Below are 27,031 nucleotides of genomic sequence, written 5' to 3'. Positions count from 1 at the left end.
CAAAATCTAGCATATTCCAGGATTTACAAGGGGACAAATCATATAGATGGACATACATATAGATTAAACGTGGAGTGAACGCATGTAACTTCTATAATGGAGACAAAATGCATGAGGCTATAATTAGCTTAATGCTAACACTGTGTTCATTGATGTCTTTCTTTAGATCACAACAAATCATTCAGTGATGGAAAAACTGATGTCAGTGACCGGTATAAATATGAAGATACTACCTTTTGTTGCCCAAGCAGGAGTTATGACTGATTTTTTCATTTTCTTCTGCGTTATTTCTTTTTCTGCTTTCATATACTACGTATCAGTCAGTGTTACACAAGAAAGACAGTTCCTGAAGCCAGTGATGACAGTGATGGGACTTCGAGAGTCAGCCTTCTGGTAAACCCCATGGCTACACAGAGAGAGAACGAGTTAGCTGGTTGGACCCCCTAGACCTGGAAAGCATCATATTTAAACCTGATACTGTCATAAACTAGTGCCTTGTGTAGGAATGGAGTGAATGGACCTGTAGGTTCCATTACAACCAGTGGCCACGTTAAACGCATAATATACAGCACTTCATTTAATTCTTATTATTTTTCAGTAGAGGATAAGGAAGTTCAAACAGAATAAGTAACTACCTTCAGGGTCAGATAGGTACAGTATAGCAGAGAAAGGGTCAAACCAGCTTCATAGAAGGGGAAAGTTTATTCTTTCCTTATAAAGAAGCTTTCTTCCTGATTCTTTGAAATCAATCGCAAAAAAAAAAAGACAAAACTTATCTTCATTTCCATCTAAATATGTGTCTCTATATCCAGTGTCTATGTGTATAAATGTGTCTACATCCAGTCTTTATCCAGTCATCTGTGTCAGGGGTTGGTGAACTGAGTGGCCCATTTGTTTTTACAAAACTAGGAATAATTGGAGGCAAAAGGAAAAGAGGGGAGCAGAGGATGAGATGGTTGGATGGCATCACCGACTCAGCGGATGTGAATCTGAGCAAACTCCAGGAGACGGTGAAGCAGAGGGAAGCCTGGCATGCTTCTGTCCAGGGGGTCACAGAGAGTCCGTCATAACTTAGCCACTGACCAGCAACAACAAAAACTAGGAAAGGCTTTTACCCGAGTTTGAAAAAATCATAAGAACAATAATGTTCTAAGGCACCAACTTTTTATATGAAATTCAAAGTTCAGCATCTACAAATACATTTTTAGTGGAACACAGCCATGGTCAAACTGTTCATGTTGTCTGTGACTGCTTCTGTGTTACGAAGGTGGTGCCGAGTAGTAGCCGCAGAGACTATGGTCTGAAAAGCCTAAAATATTTACTATCTGGCTCTTCAGAGAAAAAGTTTGCTGATCCCTGCTTCATCATCTGCTTTGTTTGTTTTGGTTTTTGTTCCATGATGTTTATGTAATTACTGAAAGAGGAGGTCCAGAACTGACAAACCAATCATCATAAATGTCTTCCCTGGAAACCTCTCCCATTCACTCTCATCACGATACCCGGCTTTGCTGCCGTTCAGCTGCTCAGGCGTGTCCGACTCTTTGAGACCTGGCGGACTATAGCACGCCAGGCTCCTCTGCCCTCCACTCTCTCCAGAGTTTGCTCAAAGTCTTGTCCATTGAGTTGGTGATGCCATCCAACCATCTCACCCTCTGTCACCCCCTTCTCTTCCTGCCCTCAATCTTTCCCAGCATCAGGGTCTTTTCCACTGAGTTGGCTTTTTGCATCAAGTGGCCAAACTATTGGAGCTTCAGCTTCAGCATCAGTCCTTCCCATGAATATTCAGGGTTGATTTCCTTTGGGATGGACTGGTTTGATCTCCAGTTTATTTGTCTTATTTTGAAATTAGCTACCTTTTTTTACCCATTAACTTGTTTTATTGCGATCTTCTCCAGTAGAAGATGAAACTCAGGGGCAAAGAAGTTTGCTGACTTATGAGATGTTGTGTTCCCTTTACTCCTGGCATATGGCAAGCTTCACAAGACAGCTGCTAAAAAATGAATGAATCAAGGGGTGGAATAGCAGCACTTTGAACTGATGTTTTCTTTCTATGCCAGGCTGTCCTGGGGTTTGATGTACACTGGCTTCATCTCTATCACGGCCACTCTGATGGCCCTTATAGTGACATATGCCCCAGTGGTCGTCCTGACTGGCTTCATGGTGGTCTTCACCCTCTTTCTCCTCTACGGCCTGTCTTTGGTGAGTTGGTGAATTTTCTCTCTCTCTCTCTCTCTGAACTCTTGTTCAGAGAAAACTACCAGTCATGTCTCACCGATTCTGCTCACATATCCTCTGTTCTGTTCGCAATATTTGAGTCTTTGCGTGAGACAGTATCTAGAGGTTGGGGGCAATGATGAAACATACTTCTGCATGATGAAATTCTTTTCCATTATGTCTCTGATGATTCCCGGCGGATTGTGGACCACCTGGAGCCTTCCTCTCCTTTCAGATAACGTTAGCTTTCCTGATGAGCGTGTTGGTGAAGAAACCCTTCCTGACGGGTCTGGTGGTCTTCCTCCTCACTGTCTTCTGGGGGAGCCTGGGGTTCACAGCTCTGTACAGACACCTTCCCGCGGCGTTGGAGTGGATCTTGTGTCTCCTTAGCCCCTTTGCTTTCACTGCTGGAATGGCCCAGGTGAGAGTTCATGAGACTATTTCACTTACTGTGTGTGCTCAGTCGTGTCCGACTCTTTTCAGCCCCATGGACTGTAGCCCACCAGGCCCCTCTGTCCATGGGATTCTCCAGGCAAGAATACTAGAGTGGGTTGCCATTTCCCTCTCCAGGGGATCTTCCCTACCCAGGAATCAAACCCATGTCTCTTGTGTCTCCTATATCACTGTGCCACCTGGGAAGGTTTTTAGAGTCCCCCTAGATAATTCATGCGACACATACTAAAGGTTAAAATTCCCACTTGCTTTTGTAAAGGTGCACATTGAAAAGACAGGAAAGGTTTTTCTTTCTCTCTCTCAGCACTATCCGTTTTCTTTTAGATCTGATTAATATACACTGATACCCCATTACTGGTGTGGTCAGCTTTTACTTTTATAGGACTGTCCCCCAAAGAACATTTATTTCATTTAATGCTCAAGAAACATGACCCTTCATGTTATTATCTCCAGTGTTTGAAAACCAATAATTCCCTAGAGACATTTTTAAGACTCACTTATTTACGTATGTATTTATTTATTTATGGCCGTGCTGGGCCTTCGTTGCAGTGGGCAGCCTTTTCCCGTCGAGGCAAGAGCGGGGTCTGCTCTTCACGGCCGCGCAAGGTCTCTCTCCGCAGTCGTTCTCACGGTGCTGAGCGCTGGCTCTGCGCGCAAGCTCAGTAGTTGTGGTTCCCGGGCTTAGTCGCTCTGCGGCAGGTGGGACCTTCCCAGACCAGGGATCTAACCCGTGTCCCCTGCATTGGCAGGCGGATTCTTAGCCCCTGGACCACTAGCGATCTCCTAGAACACATTTTTATTTTTTGATAGGCCAGACTGACCTCCTCTCGGAAAATTTAGTTCTGGTTACCACACCATAACTTGTGCTGAGTTGCTTCCCTGACGGCTCAGGTGGTAAAGAATCTGCCTGCAATGCGGGAGACCTGGCTTCGATCCCTGAGTTGGGAAGATCCCCTGGAGAAGGGAACCGCTATCCACTCCAGTGTTCTGGCCTGGAGAATTCCATGGACAGAGGAGCCTGGTGGGCTACAGTCCATGGGGTCACAAACACCGCTACTAAGAAATTATTCTTCTGTCTTCTGCCCGACTGCAAAAGCACTCCAGCCCTCTCCCTTTCACTCTCAAATAGCGTCCTCCCTCTAGAACCCCTGCATCTCCTCCACGGTCAGCCTGGTGAAGTCCCCCGGCAGCCCAGCTCCAGTATCAGCGTCCTGGTTTTCACCTCTGCCTGGAGGACTTCCCTGTTGCAGACTGCGCCTTCCAAACCCTAAGTACCACCTTCATTAACTCCCTGAATTGCTTTGCGGTTAGATGGTTTCCTTCCCGTATCTTCCAACAGATTAGAGCTCTATGAAAACAGAATCATGTTTCATTTATCTTTTCAATCCCAATGTCTAGCAGAAATAAGACAATAATAATTTTAATGCTCTGTTTATCCTTTTTCAATTCCACACATATATCTTTTTTTTTTTCCAGCTTATCCATTTGGACTATGACGTGAATTCTAACATCCATTCAGATTCTCCAAATGACCAGTACCTCATAATAGCTACCATTTTCATGTTGCTTTTTGATGCTCTTCTCTATTTGGTATTGACATTGTACTTGGACAAAATTTTGCCCAGTAAGTAGTAACATGATTGCGATTCAACACAGTTTCATTCATTTCTATTTCTTTAAAATAACTGTCTACAACATATTAGATATAAATTATCAAGCATCCCCTCCCCCACCAAAGTTTCTAAAATTAGCTGTAGCAGTATTCTGCATTTAATATCACTTTCTAAGATCTTGTTCTACCATAACATTTTAGATGGTTTCTTTAAGAAAAAGGCACTTGTAATAGATTAAGGATAATTTATAGATGAAGGATAGTAGACCCAGAATAACTGCACTGTTAGTGCTTGTCTCAGAATGGGCCAAAGAACCTTAGTTCCTGATGCTGGATCTGAGGAATCTCTAAACCTTCCCAGACGGGTTGCATTGTCTTCTGGCGGCTCTGGTGCTCCAGGTGGTGACTGACCCAGTGCTTCTTTACCACCTGTTCACGTAGCTGAATACGGACAGCAGCGGCCTCCCTGGTTTTTCCTGAAGTCCTCTTCTTGGTTCCAACGCCGAAGGGCTGATCGTGCAGCCCTCGAGAATGACATTGATCCAGATTTTCCATCCAATGACTCTTTTGAACCAGTGTCTCCAGAATTCCACGGGAAAGAAGCCATCAGGTAATGAAAGTATCACGTGGGGCTGAAATGGAGAGCAGGTCTGAGAGCAGAGCTCTATCAGGCAAACTCGGAGGGGACAGAGGTTTCTCTCAGCGCCTCTGAGTACCCACCACCCCAGGATGCTGCACTCGTGAAAGGCTCCTCTCATTTTTGGGGGGCCACACCCCTATGCAGCTTACAAGACCTCAGTTCTTCACCAAGCAGGGGAACTCAGCAGTGAAAGTTCCAAGTCCTAACCACTGACTACCTGGGAATTCCCAAGGCTAGCCTCATTCTTAACCACACTTGGTCTTCTCATCTTGTCCGCGTTTGCTTTTACTAATATCTTACGATGGAACGACATTCATCAGTGAAGTGATAGCTTCATATTTGTTTTCTTCATCACCTCTCTTTTATTTTGCCTTTTTTTCTCTGTCCTTTCCCTTTAGACACAGTCCTCATCTTTGTTATTCTGACCCCCCTTTTCTCTGCAATTCACTTTATCTCTCTTCTTTTGCTTCCTGATTAATAAGACCAGAGGGAAGAAGCAAGAGATACAGACAAGGGGAGATGGGAAGGGGCGCTCTGGCACGTGTATCTTCCCTCTGAGATAAAGTGTGTGCTGTAGTCCATGCTGATGGCTCCATTTCCAAACCACCAGCAGCACCTAAACTCCCTGGATCTCTGCTCAGAATTTGCCCATCATACGACTGTTGCCTTTGTCTCACACCTGAATGAAACCTTTCTGGTTCACCCCCTCCACTAGGCTATTTTAACTCTGAACATTTATGATACGTACAGTCTCTAAGTAGTAACTTTTGAAAACAAGGGCCCAGTATGAACAGACACCAAGAGCGGCGTTCTCTCACTCGTGGGGTGTCAGGGCTGCGTCACCAAGAATCGCGACCTCCCTGCAAGCTGGAATTTTTACGTCCCTTCCGATGTCTGGGCCAGAATCAGGGGCCATCAGAGGAGGCGTAGAAAGTCCTAAATGCGCAGGAGGCATTTTGTCTTCCCCAGTGGGTGGGGAGCAGGGTGTGGATGATTTGTGAGTTATAGTTAGCCACAGCAGCTCTGTGCTCTAAAAAAACACCCCCAGCATGAACAGAGGCCTTGGGGGCAGACAATCCCACGTATTTGATCGTGAGATAGTTTAGGAGTTTGAGCTATGAACTGGCAACCCTGGGCTACAGGTCTTGCTTCGTGGCTCTGCCCTGTGCTGCAAACAACAGGTTGTGTGTGTGTGCATGTGCATGTGTGTGTGCATGTATGTGCATGTGTGCGCGTGTGTGTGCGTGTGCGAGTGCATGTTTGTGTGTGTGCGTGTGTGTGTGTGTGTGTGTGCGCGTGTGTGTGTGAGAGTTAGTCGCTCAGTCATGTCTGACTCTTTGCGACCCCGTGGGCTGTAGCCAGCCAGGCTCCTCTGTCCATGGGATTCTCCAAGCAGGAATACAGGAGTGGGTTGCCATGCCCTCCTCCACGGGATCTTCCTGACCCAGGGATCAAACCTGCATCTCCTGCACTGTGCCGCTAGGGAAGCCCTGGTGAAAAAAAGGTCACGCAGATGAAATCCACAGGACCCCGGCTTAGAACGGGCCTTCACTGTGATTAAAATTTTTTTTTCTCTGTACTCTGTTTTCTTATCTTTTTCCTCTTCTCTCATCTTCTTGGGAAGTGTCTTGTCTCCCGGGCATTTTTCTTCTCTGCACATAGGATCTTATTCACTCTACAAATCCACCCTATGAGAGAGCGAATGTCATTCCCATTTTACTGCTGAACTCGGTGAGCTTCGAGTCCATGGACGGTGTGCGTGGCTCATGAGTCTTGGACTTGACCCCGGGCAGTCTGACCCCCAAAGCCGGCGTGTCTCTTTGCGGGCACGCTTGCGTCTGTCCTCCGCTGGAGTGCGGGTCCTCTACACACCATCTCATTGCCCACTTTCCCCTGGTCAGTCACTTCTCACCGTCCCCACGGCATTCTGTCTCCATGGACTCGCGCTGCCTGCGGAGTGTGAGATGCTCAGCGTGTGACGAGGACGGAGGCAGGCTCCGATGAGATGCCGAGATGTTTCTGTTCATCTGCGGACCTCCAGCCTTCCTGACAGCCTCCGTGGCTTGATTCATGAATTCTCTGCCCACCTCTACCATTTGCTCAAAACGTCTTCCTCTCTTTTCAGAATAAGAAATCTTAAAAAGGCATATGGAAAAGGCAAGCACGAAAAAGTAGAAGCTTTGAAAGGTAACTACCATTTGCTCAAAACGTCTTCCTCTCTTTTCAGAATAAGAAATCTTAAAAAGGCATATGGAAAAGGCAAGCACGAAAAAGTAGAAGCTTTGAAAGGTAATGAAATAACCTCATACGTAACCTAGTGATGTGATTTAGCGACGGTACCTCACTGCTACACTGTCCCAGTCACGATTAAGAACAGATATTCCGGATACCATGAATTGTCTTTATTTGAACACATTATGGTTTCTTCCAAGTAAACTTCAAAATCTTATAATAATTTTAGGAAGTCAGATGCACCACTGATATCTTATGGGTTTGAAGGATACAGGATAGCATGGTACTGTTTATTTTCAACTCATGGTATTAACCCTAAAGCTATCTTTATTATAGTCAGCCTATCTTTAATGACAAGATTGCTTTTATTGAAAAAAATTGTTAATCAGATAATAATATATATCATGACAATACTGATGTATACAATGTGTATCATAGAATGTGCAGTTTTATTTTTTTAAAGATTTTTTTTTATGTGGACCATTTTTAAAGCCTTTTTTGAGTTTGTTACATATTGCTTCTGTTTTACATTTTGGTTTTTTGGCTGGGAGTCATGTGGGGACCTAGCTCCCTGACCTGGGATTGAACCCACACCTCCCACATTGGAAGGGAGAGTTAACCACTGAACTGCCAGGGAAGTCCCAGAAGATGCTATTTTAAAGGAATGAATTTGGGGGTGCATTTTATCTTGAGTATTGCTAGCCAAATATGCAGAGGCTGTGAGAACTTATAAAAATTTCAGAGGCTGTAAAGTTACCACGTAGGCTCTGAGTGTCATCTTCTTGGAATAATGCCAGGCCTGGTATTTGACGTATACGAAGGCCAGATCACGGGCATCCTCGGTCACAGCGGAGCTGGGAAAACCACGCTGTTAAATATACTCAGCGGACTGTCGGCCCCAACGTCAGGTGAGAAGACGGTCGCGCCACGACACGAGCGCGGGCAAGCGAACGCACTGTGCATTTCATCGGTTCACGAGTTTCATTCTCGAACTCCTGTAAGCAGTTTCATCAGTAATAGCCACACCCAGGTACTTAAGAGAGGATCTTTAGAAGGTTCTTCAAGTTATTATTTATTTATTATCCAACGGGCTTGGATGTACGGTGAACATTAAGTGTTAATTCAAGAGTGTACAGTACTCCCCTTAGGTAAAAGGAAAATGGATAAAGAAAGTATGAGAAAATAGAAGCTTTGGAAGGTAATGAAACAGCTTCATATGTAAACTAGTGATGTGATTTAGCGATGGTGCCTCACTGTTATACTGTCCCGGTAGCTATTAAGAACAAATATTCCAGATATTATGCCTTGCCTGTATTTGAACACATTATTTTTATCTGAGCACATTATTGTAATAATTTTGTTATAATGTTTAAAGGACTTTAGTATTGACCCCCGTTGTTTTCGGTTTTAAAATCTCTCTCATGAGACCTGGATCTTTATCCTGAGGCTGACCGTTTCCCTTCCAGGGTCCATCACCATCTACAATCACTCACTCTCAGAAACGGCTGACCTAGAACACATCAGCAAGCTCACTGGAGTCTGCCCACAATCCAACGTGCAATTTGGCTTCCTCACCGTGAGAGAAAACCTCAGGCTCTTTGCTAAGATAAAAGGGATTCAGCCACATGAAGTGGAGCAACAGGTAGATGCCTACGTTAGCAGTCACAGCCAGGAGAATGGAACCGCTTACCTAGAAAATCCTAAATGTGTTTGTGTTATTTCTACACAATTCATCGTCAAAAGGTCCAAAAGGCCCTTTGCAATGAACAGCAGAGTGATAGTGTCCTTAAGAGAAACAGTCTAACTTTGGACTCAATATCTTTTGTTAGGTCCAACAGGTTTTACAGGATCTGGACATGGGAAACATTCAAGACGTTCTTGCTCAAAATTTAAGCGGTGGACAAAAGAGGAAACTGACATTTGGGATTGCCATTTTAGGAGATCCCCAGGTAAGTCGACCTGAAATTACTAGTGAAATCAGGTGGAGAGTTGTGAAACTGTGGTGTGCGATCCCATTTAATTTGCAACTGATAAATGTCAGAGAACTGTTCCAATGAAGAGTTAAGTGCTAAAATATTTCTCCTAAATAATTTTACAAGTACAGTTGAGTCTTGAACAATGCAGGGTTCGGGGCGGGGGTGGGCAGCCCTCCGCACAGTGGGAAATCCCAGTAGAACCTCCCGGACAGCCGTCAGCACACACGGTCCCGCCTCTGCAAACGCCTCCAGCCTGGGACTGAGTGCAGTGTGGTGTGCAGTGAAAACCATCCGCGGACACGCAGGCCCGCGCAGTTCAAAGCCGTGCCCTTCACCGCTCTTCGTTTTTTATTCGCTTTCTTTTTTATTAACTGACTTTTGGGTGCTCTTATTTATTGAGACCTCGTTGCTTTCCGATGCCGTGTTCGTCTCTGCTGTGCATCTGTGTCCATCAGCCCTGCGCGCACACACCCTCCCTCGGGGGGCTCCCTCGCCGCCACCCCCGCCCTCTAGGTCATCACGGAGCAGAGCTGAGCTCCCAGCTCCCGCAGCAGCTTCCCGCCAGCGGCCCGTCTCACACCCAGCGTGTACACCTGTCCACCCTCATCTCCTGACTCACTGTACGTCGCTTTTTGAAAGAATCCCGCACAAGCGGGGAAAGCGGTTTCAGGGCCTTTCCTGCCATGCAGGTTTTGCTATTGGACGAGCCGACTGCGGGGTCAGACCCTCTTTGGAGACACCGGGTGTGGAACCTCCTGCGAGAGAGGAAGTCAGACCACGTGGTCCTCTTCAGCACGCCGTTCATGGACGAGGCTGACGTCCTGGCTGGTGAGCCTTGCGTTTCCTTCGTGTATCTCCCTGACGACTTAGGGACCCGGGTGGACCGTGTGCAGCGAGGCTCCAGTGCAGCTGCCGAGCATGAGGCTCCCTCGAGCCAGGCGGGGGGACGGTCCTCTGGCCAATCCGAGTGTCTTCATCCCCGAGGGCATTGTCCCAGCAAGGATTCTGACCCTACTGCAAAGCATCTCACCCGTTGTAAAATACAAAGCATGCTCCCCACGATGTCTTCTGATTTGCCCTGTATGAAGGGCACTCCCCAGGCGGCTCGGTGGTAAAGAGTTTGCCTGCAGTGTAGAGACGCAAGAGGTGTGGGTTCAATCCCTGGGTGGGGAAGATCCCCTGGAGGAGGAAAAGGCAACCCACTCCAGTGTTCTTGACCGGAGAATCCCCATGGACAGAGGAGCCTGGCGGGCTGCAGTCCATGGGGTCCCAAAGAGTTGGACACGACTGAGCCCGCATGCACACATTCAGTATATTCAGAATATCGGTTGCCTTGAAACATCCTTTTAGTGTATGACAGTTTTTCTAAATATACTCAGGAATAAACTAACACATCACTTGATTTATCAGATGTCGAAGAACTGGCTGACTTGTGGCCAGAATTAGGATATGCCTGTATTAGTGAGTGGTGCTCCTAAAATACACTGTTTGTTCATGAATTTGTTCTTTTTTAATAAATAGTGAAAAAATGATCTCTGAATACAATTATTTCTTTCTTCCAACTTAGACAGGAAAGTGTTTATGTCCAACGGAAGGCTGAAGTGTTCCGGCTCGTCTCTGTTCCTGAAGAGGAAATGGGGCATCGGCTACCATCTAAGGTACAGCCCTTACTGTATGTTAGAATGTGCTGGAAATGTCAGGGTCATCACTGTGAGCCTGTTAACATAGGTTGCTCCGTTAGTAAGATCATTTCGAGAGAGCTGAGAGAATCCCACGGACAGAGGAGCCTGGTGGGCCATGGTCCATGGGGTCACAAAGAGTCGGACATGACTTAGCGACTAAACAACAACAACCAGTGAGATGTAAATAGTGTCTGGAAAATATGTTCACAACCCAGTGTTTGCTAAGAGAAATTTATTGACACTCCAGCCTGTCTCTTGTCCTGTCTCTGATGTTTATTTTTGCCAGTCGTAGCAATTTCAGTAGCTTCCTCTCTGTTCCCCCTGACTTCACTTTCCCTGTCACTTGTTTCTGTCTCCTTTTAGCACTATTAAGTCATGTCTATCACTTACTAAGCGTGGACTGAATTTTAGATGTGTCCTAAGATATTTACATGTAGAGTACTCATATAATCTTACTTAATTCCCCGAATGACTTTAGGAAGATGGTATTATTATGCTTCTTTGACAAGTCAAAGAGTTTTAGTAATCTGCCCACTCTCACGTCATTTACACTGTGCTTAGTCGCTCAGTCGTGTCCAGCTCTTTGTGACCCTGTGGACTGTAACCCACCAGGCCCCTCTGTCCAGGGGGTTCTCCAGACAAGAACACTGGAGTGGGTTGCCGTGCCCTCCCCCAGGGGATCTTCCCGACCCAGGGATCAAACCCAGTCTCCCGCATTGCAATTTGGACTGAGATTATAGATGTGATGTAAATTACTCCCTACACTTCCCAGTAAAGTGTAATTATTCTTAAAAAGTGATTCAAGTCATTCCATCCCCAGTGGCTAAATGGATCCCACATTATTCACTCCAAGTGTTTTGTGGTTGCTCAGTCACTAAGTCGTGGCTGACTCTTTGTGACCCTGTGTACGACAGCACACCAGGCTTCCCTGTCCTTCACTGTCTCCCGGGGTTTGCTCAAGCTCATGGCCATTGAGTTGGTGATGCCATCCAACCACTTCATCCTCTGTCACCCACTTCTCCTGCCTTCAGGGTCTTTTCCAATGAGTCGGCTCTTCACAACAGGTGACCAAAATATTGGAGCTTCAGCTTCAGCGTCAGTCCTTCCAATGAATATTCAGGACTGATTTCCTTTAGGGTGGACTGGTTGAATCTCCTTGCAGTCCAAGGGACTCTCAAGAGTCTTCTCCAACAACACAAATCAAAAGCATCAATTCTTCGGTGATCAGCCTCCTTTATGGTCCAAATTTCACATCGGTACATGACTACTGGAGAAACCATAGCTTTGACTGGATAGTGGTTAACCACTATATAGGGGTTAAATGGATCTCACATCATTCACTCTCAAGTGTTTATTGTGATCTAATTTACGATCCACCATGATTTCGGGGCACGACCTGGTTGAATAAATGCCTCAGCTAAAACCAACATGGGCCGTCCTCTGGGGACCTCCACGCTGTGGTGTCCTGACTCTGCTTAAGGTGGGACGCCTGTGTGCTGATTCTTCCGCCATCGCATTTTAACCGTGTTCACATCTCATCCGCTCTTGAAGGTCTTCTCTGAATGTCTTCTCTTGAACAATAAGCACCCTCTTTACTGCAACTTCGAAAGCACTATTTTGAATTGTTGCCTGAGGCATCTTAATTAACTTCTTTGATCCTCCGTTAAAAAAGTGAAACAATAATACCTACTTTGCAGTGAAGGCTAAAATGTTGAAATGAATACCTAAAGAGGAACCAGCTGCTCAGCTGGTTGAGCTCCGCTTCCCTCCCCCTTCCTCCTGTTGCGCGCTGCCTCATCTCTCTGCCGTGTCCCAGCTCCTTTAGGGAAGGCACGACACTCTCCCTGTTTAGTATCCTGAAGAGCGATTCACACAGGGTCTTATAAACTCAGAATGCTTTTAGCTACAACTGATCTTTTTAGGTTTGTCTCACCAAAGTCCATCACGACGCCCTTGTCATTGTACAACCTCAGTAAGTTTCTTTTTCTTTTTAGTGTCAGATAAAGTCTCTGACTTTTTATTTAAATTTTAATACTTACTTACTTACTTGGCTGCTCCGGGTCTTAGTTGCAGCACACGGGGTCTAGTTCCCTGACCGTGGATGGAACCTGGGCCCCCGCATTGGGAGGGAGCATGGAGTCCTAGCCAGTGGACCACCAGGCAAGTCCCAGCCTCAGGAAATGCCAGTGGATGTGACTAATAATAGGGTTTCTTAAGTCTAATGATTCCATACAGAACTTTATATGTTCTCATCACGAAGATGGACCAACTTTGACTTGAATAAATTTTGCCCCCCGCAAAAGATAAAATTAGCTAACATATTTTGAGGTTTACACGTTGCCAGGACCTATATGACTCCATACATACTGTGTTTTGCTATGTCTTCCAAAATTCTTGGAGACCTGAGTATTATTTCCCATCACAGAGTAGAAGACAGATGCTCAGAGACCTAAATCTGGAACATGGACCTACAGGACACGAGAACTGTGTTCTTAACGACTGCAGCAAATTAACACTCTTTCTTTCTGCTGCCTCCACTCTGTTTTGTAGAACTCATATTTTACTGCAAAGGGAGAATGCAAAAGTTGAGATTTTGAACAGTTGGAGGCAAAATCACCATTCCCCCACCTGACCCCAGTCAGGATGGAGCCGGATATCTTTCTCCCAAATAACAAACCTTGAGTCTCCTTACTTATCCTTAAGTGTTGTGAGTGTTAGTCACTCAGTCGTGCCCGACTCTTTGAGACCCCGTGGACTGCAGCCCACCAGGCTCCTCTGTCCATGAGATTTTCCAGGCAAGGATACTGGGTGGGTTGCCATTTTCTTTTCCAGAGGATCTTCCCAACTCAGGGATCGAACCCAGGTCTCCTGCACTGCAGGCAGATTCTTTCCTGACTGAGCTACAAGGGAAGCATCCTTTAATGTTTCTCCCTCTGCATGTTGTGTAGATGATACAGCTTGGGCCACATGGATATTTTTAAGTCTTGCTTCCTCTATTAGATTGTACTGTTTTGTCTCATAAATATTAATGAAGTGACAAACACATGCTAGGATTTTTGTATAGGTAGTGTTGGATAAGAACAGACTTAACTTACTGTTTTTAAACATCAGTTTGCATCTGAATGAGACATGTGATCCAGACAGTGTAACATCGATTGTTAAACACCACATCCCCGATGCCAAATTAACAGCCCAAAGTGAAGAAAAGCTGACATATATTCTGCCTTTGGAAAGGACAAGCAAATTTCCAGGTAACAGAATGCAAGAGACCACAGAATTGTTTGTAATAATGTTGTGTGCGATCACTGTGGTATTTAGAATGATGGTTGATATTCTGCTGCTTTCAAAGTACATGGCACTGTGAATTATTTATGACTTATTGTTTAATATTTCAATAGCACTTATGAGTACACTGAAGCAAGAAAATGCTAATTATGTTTCAAGTTACAACATGTGCAGTCAAGAGATACAGAGCGACATCAAGCTACAGTGAGAAGCATTAGGGGAATTTGTGTCAGGAATGCCTGAGAAGGAGGTCCAGGCAGGAAGAGGTCTGGGCAAACCCTGGCGGGGAATCAGATGGGAGCCAAGGGAGCATGCACTATAGGTAGATGGTGTCATAAGCACCGCGGCATAACGTTATAATCTACACAATTCGACAGTTATTATGATCAGCCTATAAGAAGATCAAGAGCTTTGCTGCAAACACGAATGGCTGGAGAGCCATCGCCTTTACCCCTCTTCTGTCTGGTTTCCCAATATGCTGTTTCATTCCCCAAGCATTCTGAGCTGGATTGTATTACAAAGTGTAACCCATAAAAATGTGTTTACTTTATTGAATTCCGAGAACTTGCCAACTCCTGATGGAAGGTCCTGGGGCCAATCTGCATGCTTGAATTAATAAGCCTGCAGCAATCATGGCTAATAAAGAAATACAGCACCAGGCAAGCTTGGCTGCCAGAGCCAGACTGGCTAGATTCAAAGCCTAGCTGTGCTGACCACCCTGTCACCCCAGACAGGTTATACGCCACCTCAGTTTGACCATTTGTAAAAGGAGGTTCATGTTAGTACGAACTTTATAGGGTGTTTATGAAGCTTCAATTCATTTACATTTATTATGAAAATATTAAATATAAATCAAGCACCTGGAAGATACCTGACAGGTAGCACCTATGGAATTTCAGCAAGTTTCAGAAACCCTCAGTTTCAGAATGTGCCACCAAGGAGGAAACAGAAAGGAACGATGCTGGCTTTTAAAATACGACCTCCTAGCATTTATGACACATGCTCGTTTCAGATGCACTAAAAGTTGATGAAATGTATTCATTTTAGAATCAGTGAACTAATGATCATATGAACACACACAATGCCTTTGATATTTGTATTGTTTGTGTGCACACGCGCCAAGTTGTGTCCAACTCTTCTGCAGCCCCATGGAGCGTGGCCCGCCAGGCTCCTCTGTCCATGGGATTCCCAGGCAAGAGTACTGGAGTGGGTTGCAGATTCCTCCTCCAGGGGAATCTTCCCGACCCCGGGATGAAACTTGAGTCTCCTGCATTAGCAGGTAGATTCTTTACCACTGAGCCACCCGGGAAGCCTGACAATTACATTTTTAAAAAACACATTAAATAAAATAGAATACTTTTTTTTCCCCAAAACCCCCCACATGTGTAGTAGTCTAGGCATGAGACAAGAAATTTCTAGATTTTTATACCCAAGAAGGTCTGGAAATTAACACACTCTATAGTTTATCTTAGAAGTAAGGGAATGTCTATAGCATAGGTTTGTTTCTGATGAATGTATTTGTCCTATCACAAATGTTTTCTACTTTGAAAAAATATAGTTATTATCAATCTCATTACAACTGATATTAATTTAGTACATGTTTATGCCTATTCTTAGACCTCTACAGGGATCTTGAAAGCTGTTCCAATCAGGGCATTGAGAATTATGGTATTTCCATGACAACATTGAATGAAGTGTTCTTAAAATTAGAAGGAAAATCAGCTATTGATGAATCAGGTAATAAATAATTTTTTAACTTGAAATGTCTCATTCTGTGCTATATTTTGTCCTGAAAACACACTTGGAATGATGAAAGTTCTATGATGTTCGAGGTGCTATGATTCAATATGATCTTGGAAAAAGTTAGAGCAGATGAGAAGTCTATTTCTTGTTTTCTTCCCTCTTCTCTCAGTACTGGTCTCACCTCTTGGATTCTGTATTTTGTCCCAGACATTTTACTAAGCCTGTGAAATACAGCGGTGTACAGACTAGGTCTTTATGTGGCAGACATAAATGTGCAATATAGTGTTTTTTTGAATGTAACTGCTATGGATAAAAGAAAATTAGAATTGTAAATTGAAAGTTATTTTCTTGACATATTTGAGGATATTATTTCACTATTAGGCTTCTCTGGTGGCTCAGTGGTAAAGAATCTGCCTGCAATGCAGGAGACCGGGGTTTGATCCCTGGGTCAGGAAGATCCCCTTGAGAAGGAAATGGCAACCCACTCCAATATTTCACTATTGCTGTTGAAAGATTTGCTGTCAGTCTAATTGCTACTCCTCAGAGTTTTCTGCCTTTCTTCTCTAGTTGCTCTAAGATGTTTCTTTTGTCTCTGGTCTAACTTCATCTACTGTGTTTAGTCTTGACCATGCTCTTATCTTCTTTTCTTTTTTGATTGCTCAGGTGGGAAGCCTTTTTTATATACTTGAAACTTTTTTAAGTGGTATAATTCACTTTTAGGGAACATACATTCAAAACATCTAGACTTGATCAATTTCTCTAGGCTTCTCTTCCAAAAGAGGTAACTTTGTCTAGTTTTCAGGCTTCCCTTGTGGCTCAGATGGTAAAGAATCCAGCTGCAATGCAGGGGACCCACGTTTGATCCCTGGGTTGGGAAGATATACTGGAGAAGGGAATGGCAACCCACTCCAGTATTCTTGCCTGGAGAACCCCATAGACAGAGGAGGCTGACAGGCTACAGTCCTTGGGGTCACAAAGAGTTAGACATGAATAAGTGATTTTAACGTACCTAGTTTTCAGCTATGGCTATGTTAAAAATATTGTCTCAACAAATTTCATATTCTTCTGTTCTTCGTATTCTTTCATATTCTCCTTGGTCAAAAATACTAAGAGAGTTTATCTTTTGCAATAGATTTCTCTCAGGCTAAATATGGATTTCTGTTCATTATGTTCTCTACAGTGAATTCAGTCCTTTAAAGCTCTAGGTACAGAGCTTTTTTTTTTTTTTCCAGAAAATGTAAGATTTCCTTTTTTTTATGTCATTATTTTATCTTCCTGTATTATATCTTTTTATTTTTTTTGCTGTGTTCCTGTTTCTTTAGCAGTTTCTCTAGTGGTGCCCTGAATTAGATTACTTGCATCTTTGCCCAAGACTCTCCTCTGACAACAATTGTTGAAAAGATGATCCTAGGAAAATCTAAACAATGCACATTAGCATCACTGACTCAATGGACGTGAGTTTGAGCAAACTCCGGGGGACAGTGAGGGACAGGGGAACGTGGTGTTCCGCAGTCCACGGGGTCGCAGAGTCCGACACGACTGAGCGACTGAACCACAGCACAGCGGCTCTTCGCAAATGACTGATTTCATCTTTTGTAGGAACTGGAGTTTGGGAACAGAGTGACAGGACAGATGACCCAGGCAGCCTCGCCGAGCCGGAACAAGTTGCGCCGTCCTTCAGCGAGGCGAACGGCACGGTCGGCGGCCTGGCCCTCTGGCGGCAGCAGGTCTGTGCAGTGGCGAAAGTCCGCCTCCTGAAGTTAAAGAGCGAAAAGAGGGCCCTGCTGGCCATGTGAGTACCTTCGCGCTTCAGGCTCACAGGAGCAGCGTGCTCTCACCAAACCCAGGAGAGGAGCTGAGACGGAAGCTGTTCCAGCAACTGCAGACGGCCTCTTTAGCACGGAAACCAGTGTTTCCTTAACTTTCATTTTATGCTGGAGCATGCTCTTGTTGTGTCGCTAACTTGTGTCCAATTCTTTCGTGACCCCGTGGGCAGAAGCCAGGCTCCTCTGTCCAGGGGATACAGCCAGCCAACAATATTGTGATGGTCTCAGGCAGGCAGCGAAGGGACTCAGCCATGCACACACGTGTCCACTCTCCCTCAAGCTCCCCTCCCGTCCAGGCTGCCGCAGACCATTGAGCAGAACCCCTGTGCTGGACACAGGTCCTTGTTGGTTATCGTTTTAAATAGAGCAGTGTGTCCGTGTCCATCCCAAACAACCAAGCATCCCTTCCCCTCTTCTCCCCCCCGGCAACCATAAGTTCACACAGAAATCAATTTTAATTGTTTTGGTGGATATGTAATTAAACCAGATAGAGTTTGGGATTTTTCTTTTAATTTTTACAGAATCTGCTCTGATCAAAGGGTTGAAGTAGTTTTTCAGGAGCTTAGAAGTCAGGCCCTAGGTTCTAAGGACTTGCCTCTTTCCCCAGAGTAGCTCTGTGCCCGTTTTTATTTGAGCACAGAATTCAAGTCATTTCCTAGAACTTACCTGTAGAGCTCCAGGCCCTTTGTTAAGTAATACCTCCTTGCAAGAGTCCTCTCTCTACCCAGGACATATATTCATTAAGAAATATTTGTGAGTACTCCTGCATAACACTCTCTGCTAAATGTCTAACACTTATCGAATAAGCCAGACATGAGATTTGGCTTTGGAGGGAGATTAGAAGTACACTAAAGAAGCATAACGCAACAATAGCCAGCAGAGGGAAGCAACCTAGATGTTCATCAACAGATGAATGCATAAAGAAGCTGTGGTCCCTACATACAATGGAGTGCCACTCAGCCATAAAAAGGAATGAATCGGAGTCTGTTCTGGTGAGGTGGATGAACTTAGATCCTTTACGCACAGTGAAGTAAGTCAAAAAGAGAAAAACAAATACCGTATATTAATGTATATATGTACATGGAATCTAGAAGGATGGCACTGATGAACCTGTTTGCAGAGGAGGAGTAGAGACACGTAGAGAACAGAGTCATGGACGCGGCAGAGGAAGGAGACGGCGAGATGAACTGAGATCAGCCCTGACGGATACACACCCCAAGTGTAAAGCGGACAGCTAGTGGGAAGCTGCCGCGTGGCCCAGGGGGCTCAGCCTGGAGCTCTGCGACAGCCTGGAGCGGGGCGGTGGGGAGGGGCTGAGACGGAGGATCGAGAGGGAGGGCGCGTGTGGACACGTACGGCTGATTCACGTTGTACGGCGGAAACCAACATAGCGTTGGAACGCAGTTATCCTCCAATTAAAAAAAAAGCAGAGTGCAGTTAGACAATATCGTCAGCTGTAGCACTGATACAAGAGAAATGATGTCCAAATGGGGCTTCCCCAAAAATGAATCTTACATGAGGCAGAATTTGAATTTGGTGGAAGAAAACGGAGCACATAGCTAAGGAAAGAAAGGAGGATGAAAAAGCAGGCAGAGGAGGCAGTTTGCGGCGTGGAGATACGTGAGGAGAGAGGAAAAATTGGACTTAATTTGAGTTAGTTGCCAGCCTGCAGCACAGGATGTACGAGAGAGTAAGAATAATTCTGATAACACATTAAATAGAGCTAAGGAGTTTGGGCTTTATACAAAGTAAGGAACTAATGAGTTTCTTTTATTATTTTTGAATGGGCAATTGGTATAACTAGAACAGAATGCCAAGAAACTTAATTGCGCAACCGTGCAAAAAGATTTAGAAAGAGTAGGCACTGGAGACCAGGAAGAGACATTGGGGGCAGTTGGAAAGAGGTCAGGAAAGGGCTCACTCGGGTCCAAATTTGAAAAGTAGGAGAGAGGTTTTGGAGGCAAGCAGTAATGATGACATGATAAGCAGAAAATGTCACCGTTCAGTAAAGGGACAGAAGGGAGAGAAATAAGTAGACGCAGACCGAGGCTCAGGCTTGCGCAAATGAGAAAACGTCGTTTATAGGAATTGGGAACAGGAGGAGGAGAAGGTTCAGGCCGTAGGAAGTCTGGGTGTTGGTGACACGCCAGCTTGCAGAGTTCCAGAAAAAGATGGCAAGCAGGGCTGAAACAGGATGAAGAAATGGGCGCTGGAGAGAGAGATTTCAGGGTCGTCCTCAGCTGACTTCGTCAACTGGAAAGATGTGTTCAGAGGGGGAGGGGGAGGCGGTTTAGAGATACACAGACCAAGAACAGATGCACAAGCGCCACCTCATGTCAGAAAAAAGAAAAGAGCGGGGGGGGGGGGGGGGCACATTCATATGCTTGACTAGTGTTTGCAACTTATTTCTATTTTCACAGTTACCTGCTTGAACTGAAAAACCCACAATAGTTGCTACAGATGAATTGTTTTCTTGTACATTTCCTCCTTGTAGATTACTGCTTTTTGGCATTACCTTTGGTCCTCAGCTTTTGGAGCATCTGTTCTATCGGTTACATCAAAAAAGCTATTCTTGGGGACTATCTCCGAACATGTACTTCCTCTCCCCGGGTCAACCACCTCGAGCCCCGCTGACCCGCTTACTGGTCATCAACAGAACAGGTGAACGTGCGGCTGGACGCGCCGGTTCAATGTTGATTTGTGTTGAGAGGCTCCCCTAGACCATACGAACCATGAAGGGAAAAGGAATTCTGTATGTTTTAGAAAAGTGTAGGTGAGGTCAAACAGGAAATGCATTCCAAAGTGAAAAATATAAGGGAGGGGAGTTTGTTTTTAAAAACACATTTTGCAAGTTTACTTAAAGCCTAAAGCTTGTTGCACAAAGCAACTCAAGGGAATTTAGAAAGTGGTTACTGATTGATGTTTGAGGTCTCTCTACAACACTTTTTAAGTACTATGCAGTTGTGAGCTTTGGAGAAAAAAAAATATTTTCCACATTTCTAAAATGGAAGTTTAATATGGTCGAGGATTTGAATATTAATTTTAAGTAGCATTTGCACACAAACAGAAATGATAAGTAAATGCTTCAGCTGTAGGTAAAGCAAGTCTGACGTCTCCTTGACACCAGAATGGATTTTAGTCCCACGGCATTGATTCTGGCTTTGTAAGGAAATCCTTAGAGTCCTTATTATGGTATGCTTTGAGTGACATCATTTAGTGTTTTAAAAAACATTCCTTTGTGTGTTTTACTTCATTTTTGCTTCTTTTGATCTTACCCACCTGGTAGGGTCAAGCATTGATGACTTCATATATTCACTGAGGCACCAAAACATCGCTTTAGAAGTGGACGCCTTTGGAACCAGAAATGGCCCCAATGAGTCATCATACAATGGGGCCATCACCGTGACAGGAGATGACAAGGTACGCCGGGCTCTGACTGACGCCCAGCACATCAAAGACGGGCAGGAACGTGCAGCTTCAACAATGCACATCAGCTGATACAAAAGGCCAATCTGACACAAGCAGATGGGAAATTTCTGATTTTTAGAGGTTCATTCATTCTGCACATTCTTTATTTATAAACTGAATGTGTCACATCCTGAAACAAAGCCTACTGTTGTGTTTAAGTGAGGTTGCATTATGGAGGTCTATAGTGAGTGTTTAAAGTTTAAAGTGAAAGTCGCTCTGTCGTGTCCAACTGTTTGCGACCCTCCATGAAATTCTCCAGAGGCCAGAATACTGGAGTGGGTAGCCTTGCCCTTCTCCAGGGGATCCTCCCAACCCGGGGATCGGACCCAAGCCTCCCACATTGCAGGCAGATTCTTTACCAGCTGAGCCACAAGTGCTGCTGCTAAAAATCATGTGATGTATTTTGTTTTAGTTTAGGCATAAATAGTCACACAGCTAATGCTGTCACAGTTGGTAGAGATCAAAATACTGAACTCCTTCCAGTATATTGGGAATTAATTGAATCATATGAGTGATGATAGTATTCATGACACTTAGTGCTTTAGCCTTCCTGTGTTGTCCATAATTTGAAAGCTTTTCTACCATGCACTTTCATTAAATTGTATATTTGCTTTCTGAGGACTTAGAATGCATGTTTGCTATGCTTTAGGATCCCAGATTTTCAATAGCCTGTAACACCAAAAGGCTGAATTGCTTTCCTGTACTCATGGACATCATTAGCAATGGGCTACTTGGAATGCTTAATTCTTCAGAACACATTCAGACAGACAGAGCCACATATTTTGAGGTAAGTATGGTATCATCTCACTTTTCGTGGGTCATGAGACGTTTTCAGGAAAATACTTGAAATGCTGAAATAACAGGGTAGTTTTTACGAACTTATTCTTGAATGTTTGTTTTATATGCAACTAAATTAGCATACATATTTATATGTACACACATGTGTATACATACATATGCAATATTTAGCAATATTGCAAAGCATTGTAACTTTAATTGGATGACAGGGCCAATGGAACAACAGAAATACAATTAATTGGGAAAAAATGATGAATTTTGGGCTTAGATGTGTTAGCATCTGTGGCTCTCAGTAGTGGGACCTAGTTAAACAGCCAGCATCTTAAATGCCAGGCTTTGTGACCTTGTAACAGCTGGACTTTTGTAGGTCTAGGTTCAACAATCCACAAAAAAATACAGATAAAAAGTTTATCATGAGGCTTCCCCAGTGGCTCAGTGGATGAGAATTACCTGCCAATGCAGGAGACGTGGGTTCAGCCTCTGGTCTGGGAAGATCCCACAGGCCACCGAGCCACTGAATCTGTGGGCCTCAACCACTGAGCCTGTGCTCTGGGGCCGGGAGCCCCCGAGCCACTGAATCTGTGGGCCACGATCACTGAGCCTGTGCTCTGGGGCCGGGAGCCCCCGAGCCACTGAATCTGTGGGCCACAACCACTGAGCCTGTGCTCTGGAGCCGGGAGCCCCCGAGCCCACGTGCCCGAGCTCCACGGCAGGAGGAGCCGCCGCGGTGAGAAGCCCGGGCACCGCAGCTAGAGAGGGGCCCGTACGGCAACCAAGACCCAGCACAGCCTCAGCTAAAAATAAACGAGAAAAATGATAAAGAAAAACACCAAAAACTCCGTCACAAAGCTCCCTCACGAAGGAGACAAGACAATGTTGGCAGGAGGTTTTGGGGCTGAGTTACTATAAAGACAAGTGACGAGGCACATAGAAAACCAGAGGCGCTCGCTAATCTCACTTACTATCACTATTGAGGTTTGCTCGATAATCGCACTTACTGTCACTATTGAGGTTAGTATTGTTTTTCTTGGGAATTCATCAAGTTTCCCTCAAAGAAGGTTCAGCTTTGACTAGACCAGGGACCGGCTGAGTTAGAACTGGACGACGCGCTTGCATAAAACACGACTGGCCGGCCGTGCCCGGACCCCTGAGTCAGGACCTCCACGGGGGGCGAGGCTGTGCGGATCCGCATCTTCAGGTCACCCCTAACGTCCCTGTCTGTGTTGGGTCTCTCTTTGCCTCCTTTAAATGACGCCTTGGGCATATTCTGTAGCTCACTGGTCACTTTCTGTTGTCAAGAATTACTCCAGTGCGGTCCAAACCTCAAGTTCCTGTCCGGTTCACACCCTGCAGTCAGCGGTAGCCTGAGGGGTGCGGGCCGGCGTGGGCTGTCGCAGTGTGAGGCGCGCCTTCCTCCCCTTCCGCGGTCCAACCTCTTGGGGCGGAGAGGAGCGCGCGCCTTTCTCCTCCTCCTGAGTAACGTGGCGGGTGCTGGGAGAGTAGCCGGGGACGAGTGTGAGGGGCTGAGGCTTTCCTGCCATCGAGCTGTGGCTGCCCCGGTCCCCTCTGCTACGTGGTGGCCCCGCCAAGGGGGCCTGTGTGGTGGCTTGGGGCGGGTTTAGCTTGGACCCCGGGCCCTCCTGGAGATGAAGACCCGCTCAGCTTTGCAGAGCAGAAGTCCCCTCAGGCTGAGGGAGAGACAGTCACACCATCCTGCTTTCTACAGGTTTTATTGTTTAATGTGCCATCGGTCAGGTAGTGGAACAACTTTGTCTCCTGGGTCTAGAACATATAATTTAGGGTTTACCTCATAAAATTCAGCTATTTAAGAACATTTTGTAATATATAAATATAAGTAAAATATAACTTGCTTTCATTTCTTAGAATACATTTTAATTTAAAATAGTTTAAATTTACCAGTAATTTAAAATTTAAAGAGTTTAAATTTGCCAGTATTAAAGAAAATGCATTAGTCTTCAAATAAATATTTCGAAACTTTAAAGGAGTTATATTGAGTAACAGTTTTATCACTGCAGTGTCTTAGTTTTGGCATTAAATTATATGGTAACTTTAAAAAAAAAATGGCTTTACTACAAAATGTTTGCCGCCTACCAGCCTAGCTGAGCTTGGGTACCTGTGTAGATAATTTCTCTCAGAGTGAACCCTGTTGATTCCCCCCTGCCCCCACTCCTGGCCTGCTCCGATTCTGCAAGCCCGTTTGCCTTGAGTCTAAAGCATAGAGCTCGCTTCTGCCCCCACTCATGACTTTCACTGTCCGTCAGAGTGTCCTGCAGTGGCCCCCACTGGCCACCCTGCATGTCCGCGCCTGACCAGTTCCCCAGCTGATATCAAGAGGCTCTGCGGGCTCTTGCAGGCTGAGCTCTACAGCACCCCGCCTGTGGGTCCATGTCATCTAACACGGACAGAATATGATGTTTATGAACCAAGTTTTGAGTGAGGAGTCAGCCGTTGAGACTAATTGTGAATTTTCCATTCCCAAAGAGCGTCCCTGGTTGCTCAGAGGGTAAAGAACCTGCTGCAATGCAGGAGATGTGGGTTCGATCCCTGGGTCAGGAAGATCCCCTGGAGAAGGGCATGGCAACCCACTCCAGTATTCTTGCCTGTCCCTTGGACAGAGGAACCTGATGGGCTAGAGTTCATGGGGTCACAAGTAGTCAGACATGACTGAGCCACTAACACACACTAAAGATATCCCAGATCTGGAAAACCAACAAGGGTGACCAGAGGCAGAGATAAGAGATGCTATGGTGGACCTGGGTGCACTTTCTTCCCTTTATCTCCACGTGTGCATCTAGATTCAGGCAGTGCTGACCAGCCGCAAGAGCACAGAGGGGCCCTTTGTTTAGGAGGGGCCAAGAGAAGGTAAGCAGCTCTCAAGGCTCGGGGTCCCCACCTCAGACGATGAGCAAGCAGTGAGGCAACAAGTCACCGATGAGATCAAGGCTTCACGCCAAACCCAAAGCCCTCTTTAACCTGTACAGGACTTTGAATCGCTTTAACTCGATGCTTTTATGTAGAGTGTGGGCTGATCATTTTTCTCCAAGCCCAGACACCTACCTACTCAATAATTCATACCTGCCGGCACTTTGAAGGCATTTGAGCTTCCTCCATTATGTTGAACAAGAAAAATGATTCCTCCTACATGTTGAACTGAACTGACTTAGCCTCAGGTTCTGAACGTAGCATAGTAGCTCCTCTGTTGACAGCCCACGACCTCTGTCTATTAAAATGTCAGCCTCAACGCAGTCGTCTCAGAGCTGGGGATGAGGTGGTGTGATTATGTCCCCTGTTGTTAACCGTGGGAATACAGCCAGGTCACGCGATGCGATGGGGTTTGCTTCTTCGTGAATAAATCAGGATGTGTGTTCGAATGTCCCAGCTGCTGTAACACACGACTAAAGATGCGAAGTTGCAAACCTTGGGAAGTGCTCTGGGTAGTTAGACCGCTTCACTCGTGGAAACGATTTGGTTTAGAAATAGTATGAATGAGGTCTATACCTGATCGCCATCAGCTCACGTGTTCGGCATGATTTCAGGAGCACACGTCTGACGAGCACGGGCACCTGAACATGGCCTCCTTCTGGATCCCCGGGATGGCCTGCTTCACTCCGTACATCTCCATGGGCAGCATCGGCGACTATAAAGTAAGAGCAGCTAATCAGATCACGTCCTGCTCTGTAATCCCCTGTAACACCCAGAGGGGCGGAGAGTGAGACGGGATAGACACTTGCAGACGACCTCTGGGTCACTCTGCCGTACGCCTGAAACCAACGCAACGTTGTCAGTCAGCGACACTCCCACATAAAAGAAAAATTCGTAAAAGCCGAGGAGTGAGAAAAAATGCAATGAAAGGGATTAAGTCAGATTTCTCAAATTTTCCTCCCTGAGGGGAAAAATGTTTCCTATCCTAAGTAGTAATAATAATAAAGAGCAGAAGTCCTCATATGTTCTTCTATATTTTTTTATTGGAGTATAATCGCTTTACCACGTTGTGTTGGCTTCTGCTCTACAACAAGGTGATTCAGCCGTCTGCACGCACACATCCCCTCCTTCCTACACCTCCCCGCTCCCCCACGCCACCCCCTCCCGCCCCCCGCCCCCCAGGTCATCCCAGAGCCCCGCGCTGAGCTCCCCGCCAGCTCTCTGCCTCGCACACACCAGTGTGTATGCGTCAGAGCCACTCACCCACGATAGACTTCCTGTGCCTCCATGCTGCGTCTGTGCAGAGACGTTCCCCCTCGCGCTTCCACATCCTCAGCGTCATCCGCCGGGGTTCCCTCTGCGCCGCTGAGCCGTGTGCAAGTGCGGGAGGTGGTGTTGGTGGACTCAAGTTAATCTCCACGTACCCTGCTCTTAAGCTACCCTTCTCTTTAGCAATTTCTCCCCTGAGAAACAAAGCAAGATGCCGATTATAAGTGTGCTGTTTACATTCAGCAAAACTTAAGAGTCTTCCAGGAAATTGTGCACCTCCTTCTCTTGAAACTCTGTGCAGCTTGCAAGGCTCCATAGCTTCAGAGGCATCAGTAGCTTTGACAAGAAAAGAACAAGAATCTTCTCACCGCGGCAATGCTGTGTAGACCCCTTCTTCCTGGAGATAGCATGGCATACGGCATTATCAATGCCCCTGAAATAGGACCGGGCCAGGTCACAGTGTCGTTCGCTAAATTAGCATAATATATAAAAGAGACATAGGGGAAATGAATGCTTTTGTGCTGCCTATTTGCAATTTCTCAAGCCTAAACTATTCAAAAACTTTTGATGATTCTTTTGCTTCTTTATCAGAAAAAAGTTTACTTCCAGCTGCGGATTTCAGGCCTCTACCCTTCCGCTTACTGGTTTGGGCAGGCACTGGTGGACGTTCCCCTGTACCTCTTGATCCTCCTTCTAATGCAAATAATGGATTACGTTTTTAGCCCAGAGGAGTCTGAGTTTATCATTCAAAACCTGGCAGTTGAGGTAAGTGGCAAAAGCTATCAAATGGCTTTATTAGACTATTTTTCATAAATGCAATTACATGATTCATCTTAAACCAAAGAACTTCACACTATGTTCGTTATAACTTAGTTCTGGAAAGCTGAGTT

General features: G+C 45.5%; 1 protein-coding gene across 3 annotated transcripts in view; it reads left to right on the top strand.

Annotated features, from left to right (window-relative positions):
* LOC122427794 (ATP-binding cassette sub-family A member 9-like) overlaps positions 1-27,031 on the top strand; it is a 63,379-nt gene that overhangs the window by 9,190 nt on the left and 27,158 nt on the right. For 2 of the 3 annotated variants that reach the window (XM_043447580.1, XM_043447532.1), the window contains exons 6-24: positions 167-393; positions 2,058-2,199; positions 2,450-2,635; positions 4,144-4,291; positions 4,721-4,889; positions 7,045-7,106; positions 7,949-8,059; positions 8,618-8,793; positions 8,981-9,100; positions 9,817-9,955; positions 10,695-10,785; positions 13,921-14,060; positions 15,712-15,831; positions 17,437-17,629; positions 20,158-20,324; positions 20,950-21,083; positions 21,781-21,918; positions 25,487-25,594; positions 26,733-26,906. In XM_043447580.1, coding sequence (XP_043303515.1) covers positions 167-393; positions 2,058-2,199; positions 2,450-2,635; positions 4,144-4,291; positions 4,721-4,889; positions 7,045-7,106; positions 7,949-8,059; positions 8,618-8,793; positions 8,981-9,100; positions 9,817-9,955; positions 10,695-10,785; positions 13,921-14,060; positions 15,712-15,831; positions 17,437-17,629; positions 20,158-20,324; positions 20,950-21,083; positions 21,781-21,918; positions 25,487-25,594; positions 26,733-26,906 — 2,745 coding nt within the window. Of the gene's footprint in view, positions 1-166; positions 394-2,057; positions 2,200-2,449; positions 2,636-4,143; positions 4,292-4,720; positions 4,890-7,044; positions 7,107-7,146; positions 7,209-7,948; positions 8,060-8,617; positions 8,794-8,980; positions 9,101-9,816; positions 9,956-10,694; positions 10,786-13,920; positions 14,061-15,711; positions 15,832-17,436; positions 17,630-20,157; positions 20,325-20,949; positions 21,084-21,780; positions 21,919-25,486; positions 25,595-26,732; positions 26,907-27,031 lie in introns of all 3 variants that reach the window. The other variant, XM_043447557.1, reaches the window with a different exon arrangement.

This window comes from Cervus canadensis, chromosome 1 (genome assembly GCF_019320065.1).
Source record: "Cervus canadensis isolate Bull #8, Minnesota chromosome 1, ASM1932006v1, whole genome shotgun sequence".
In the NCBI taxonomy this organism is placed as follows: Eukaryota; Metazoa; Chordata; class Mammalia; order Artiodactyla; family Cervidae; genus Cervus; species Cervus canadensis.
The sequence above is the reverse complement of the archived record's forward strand: the minus strand, read 5'-3'. Positions and strand labels throughout refer to the sequence as shown.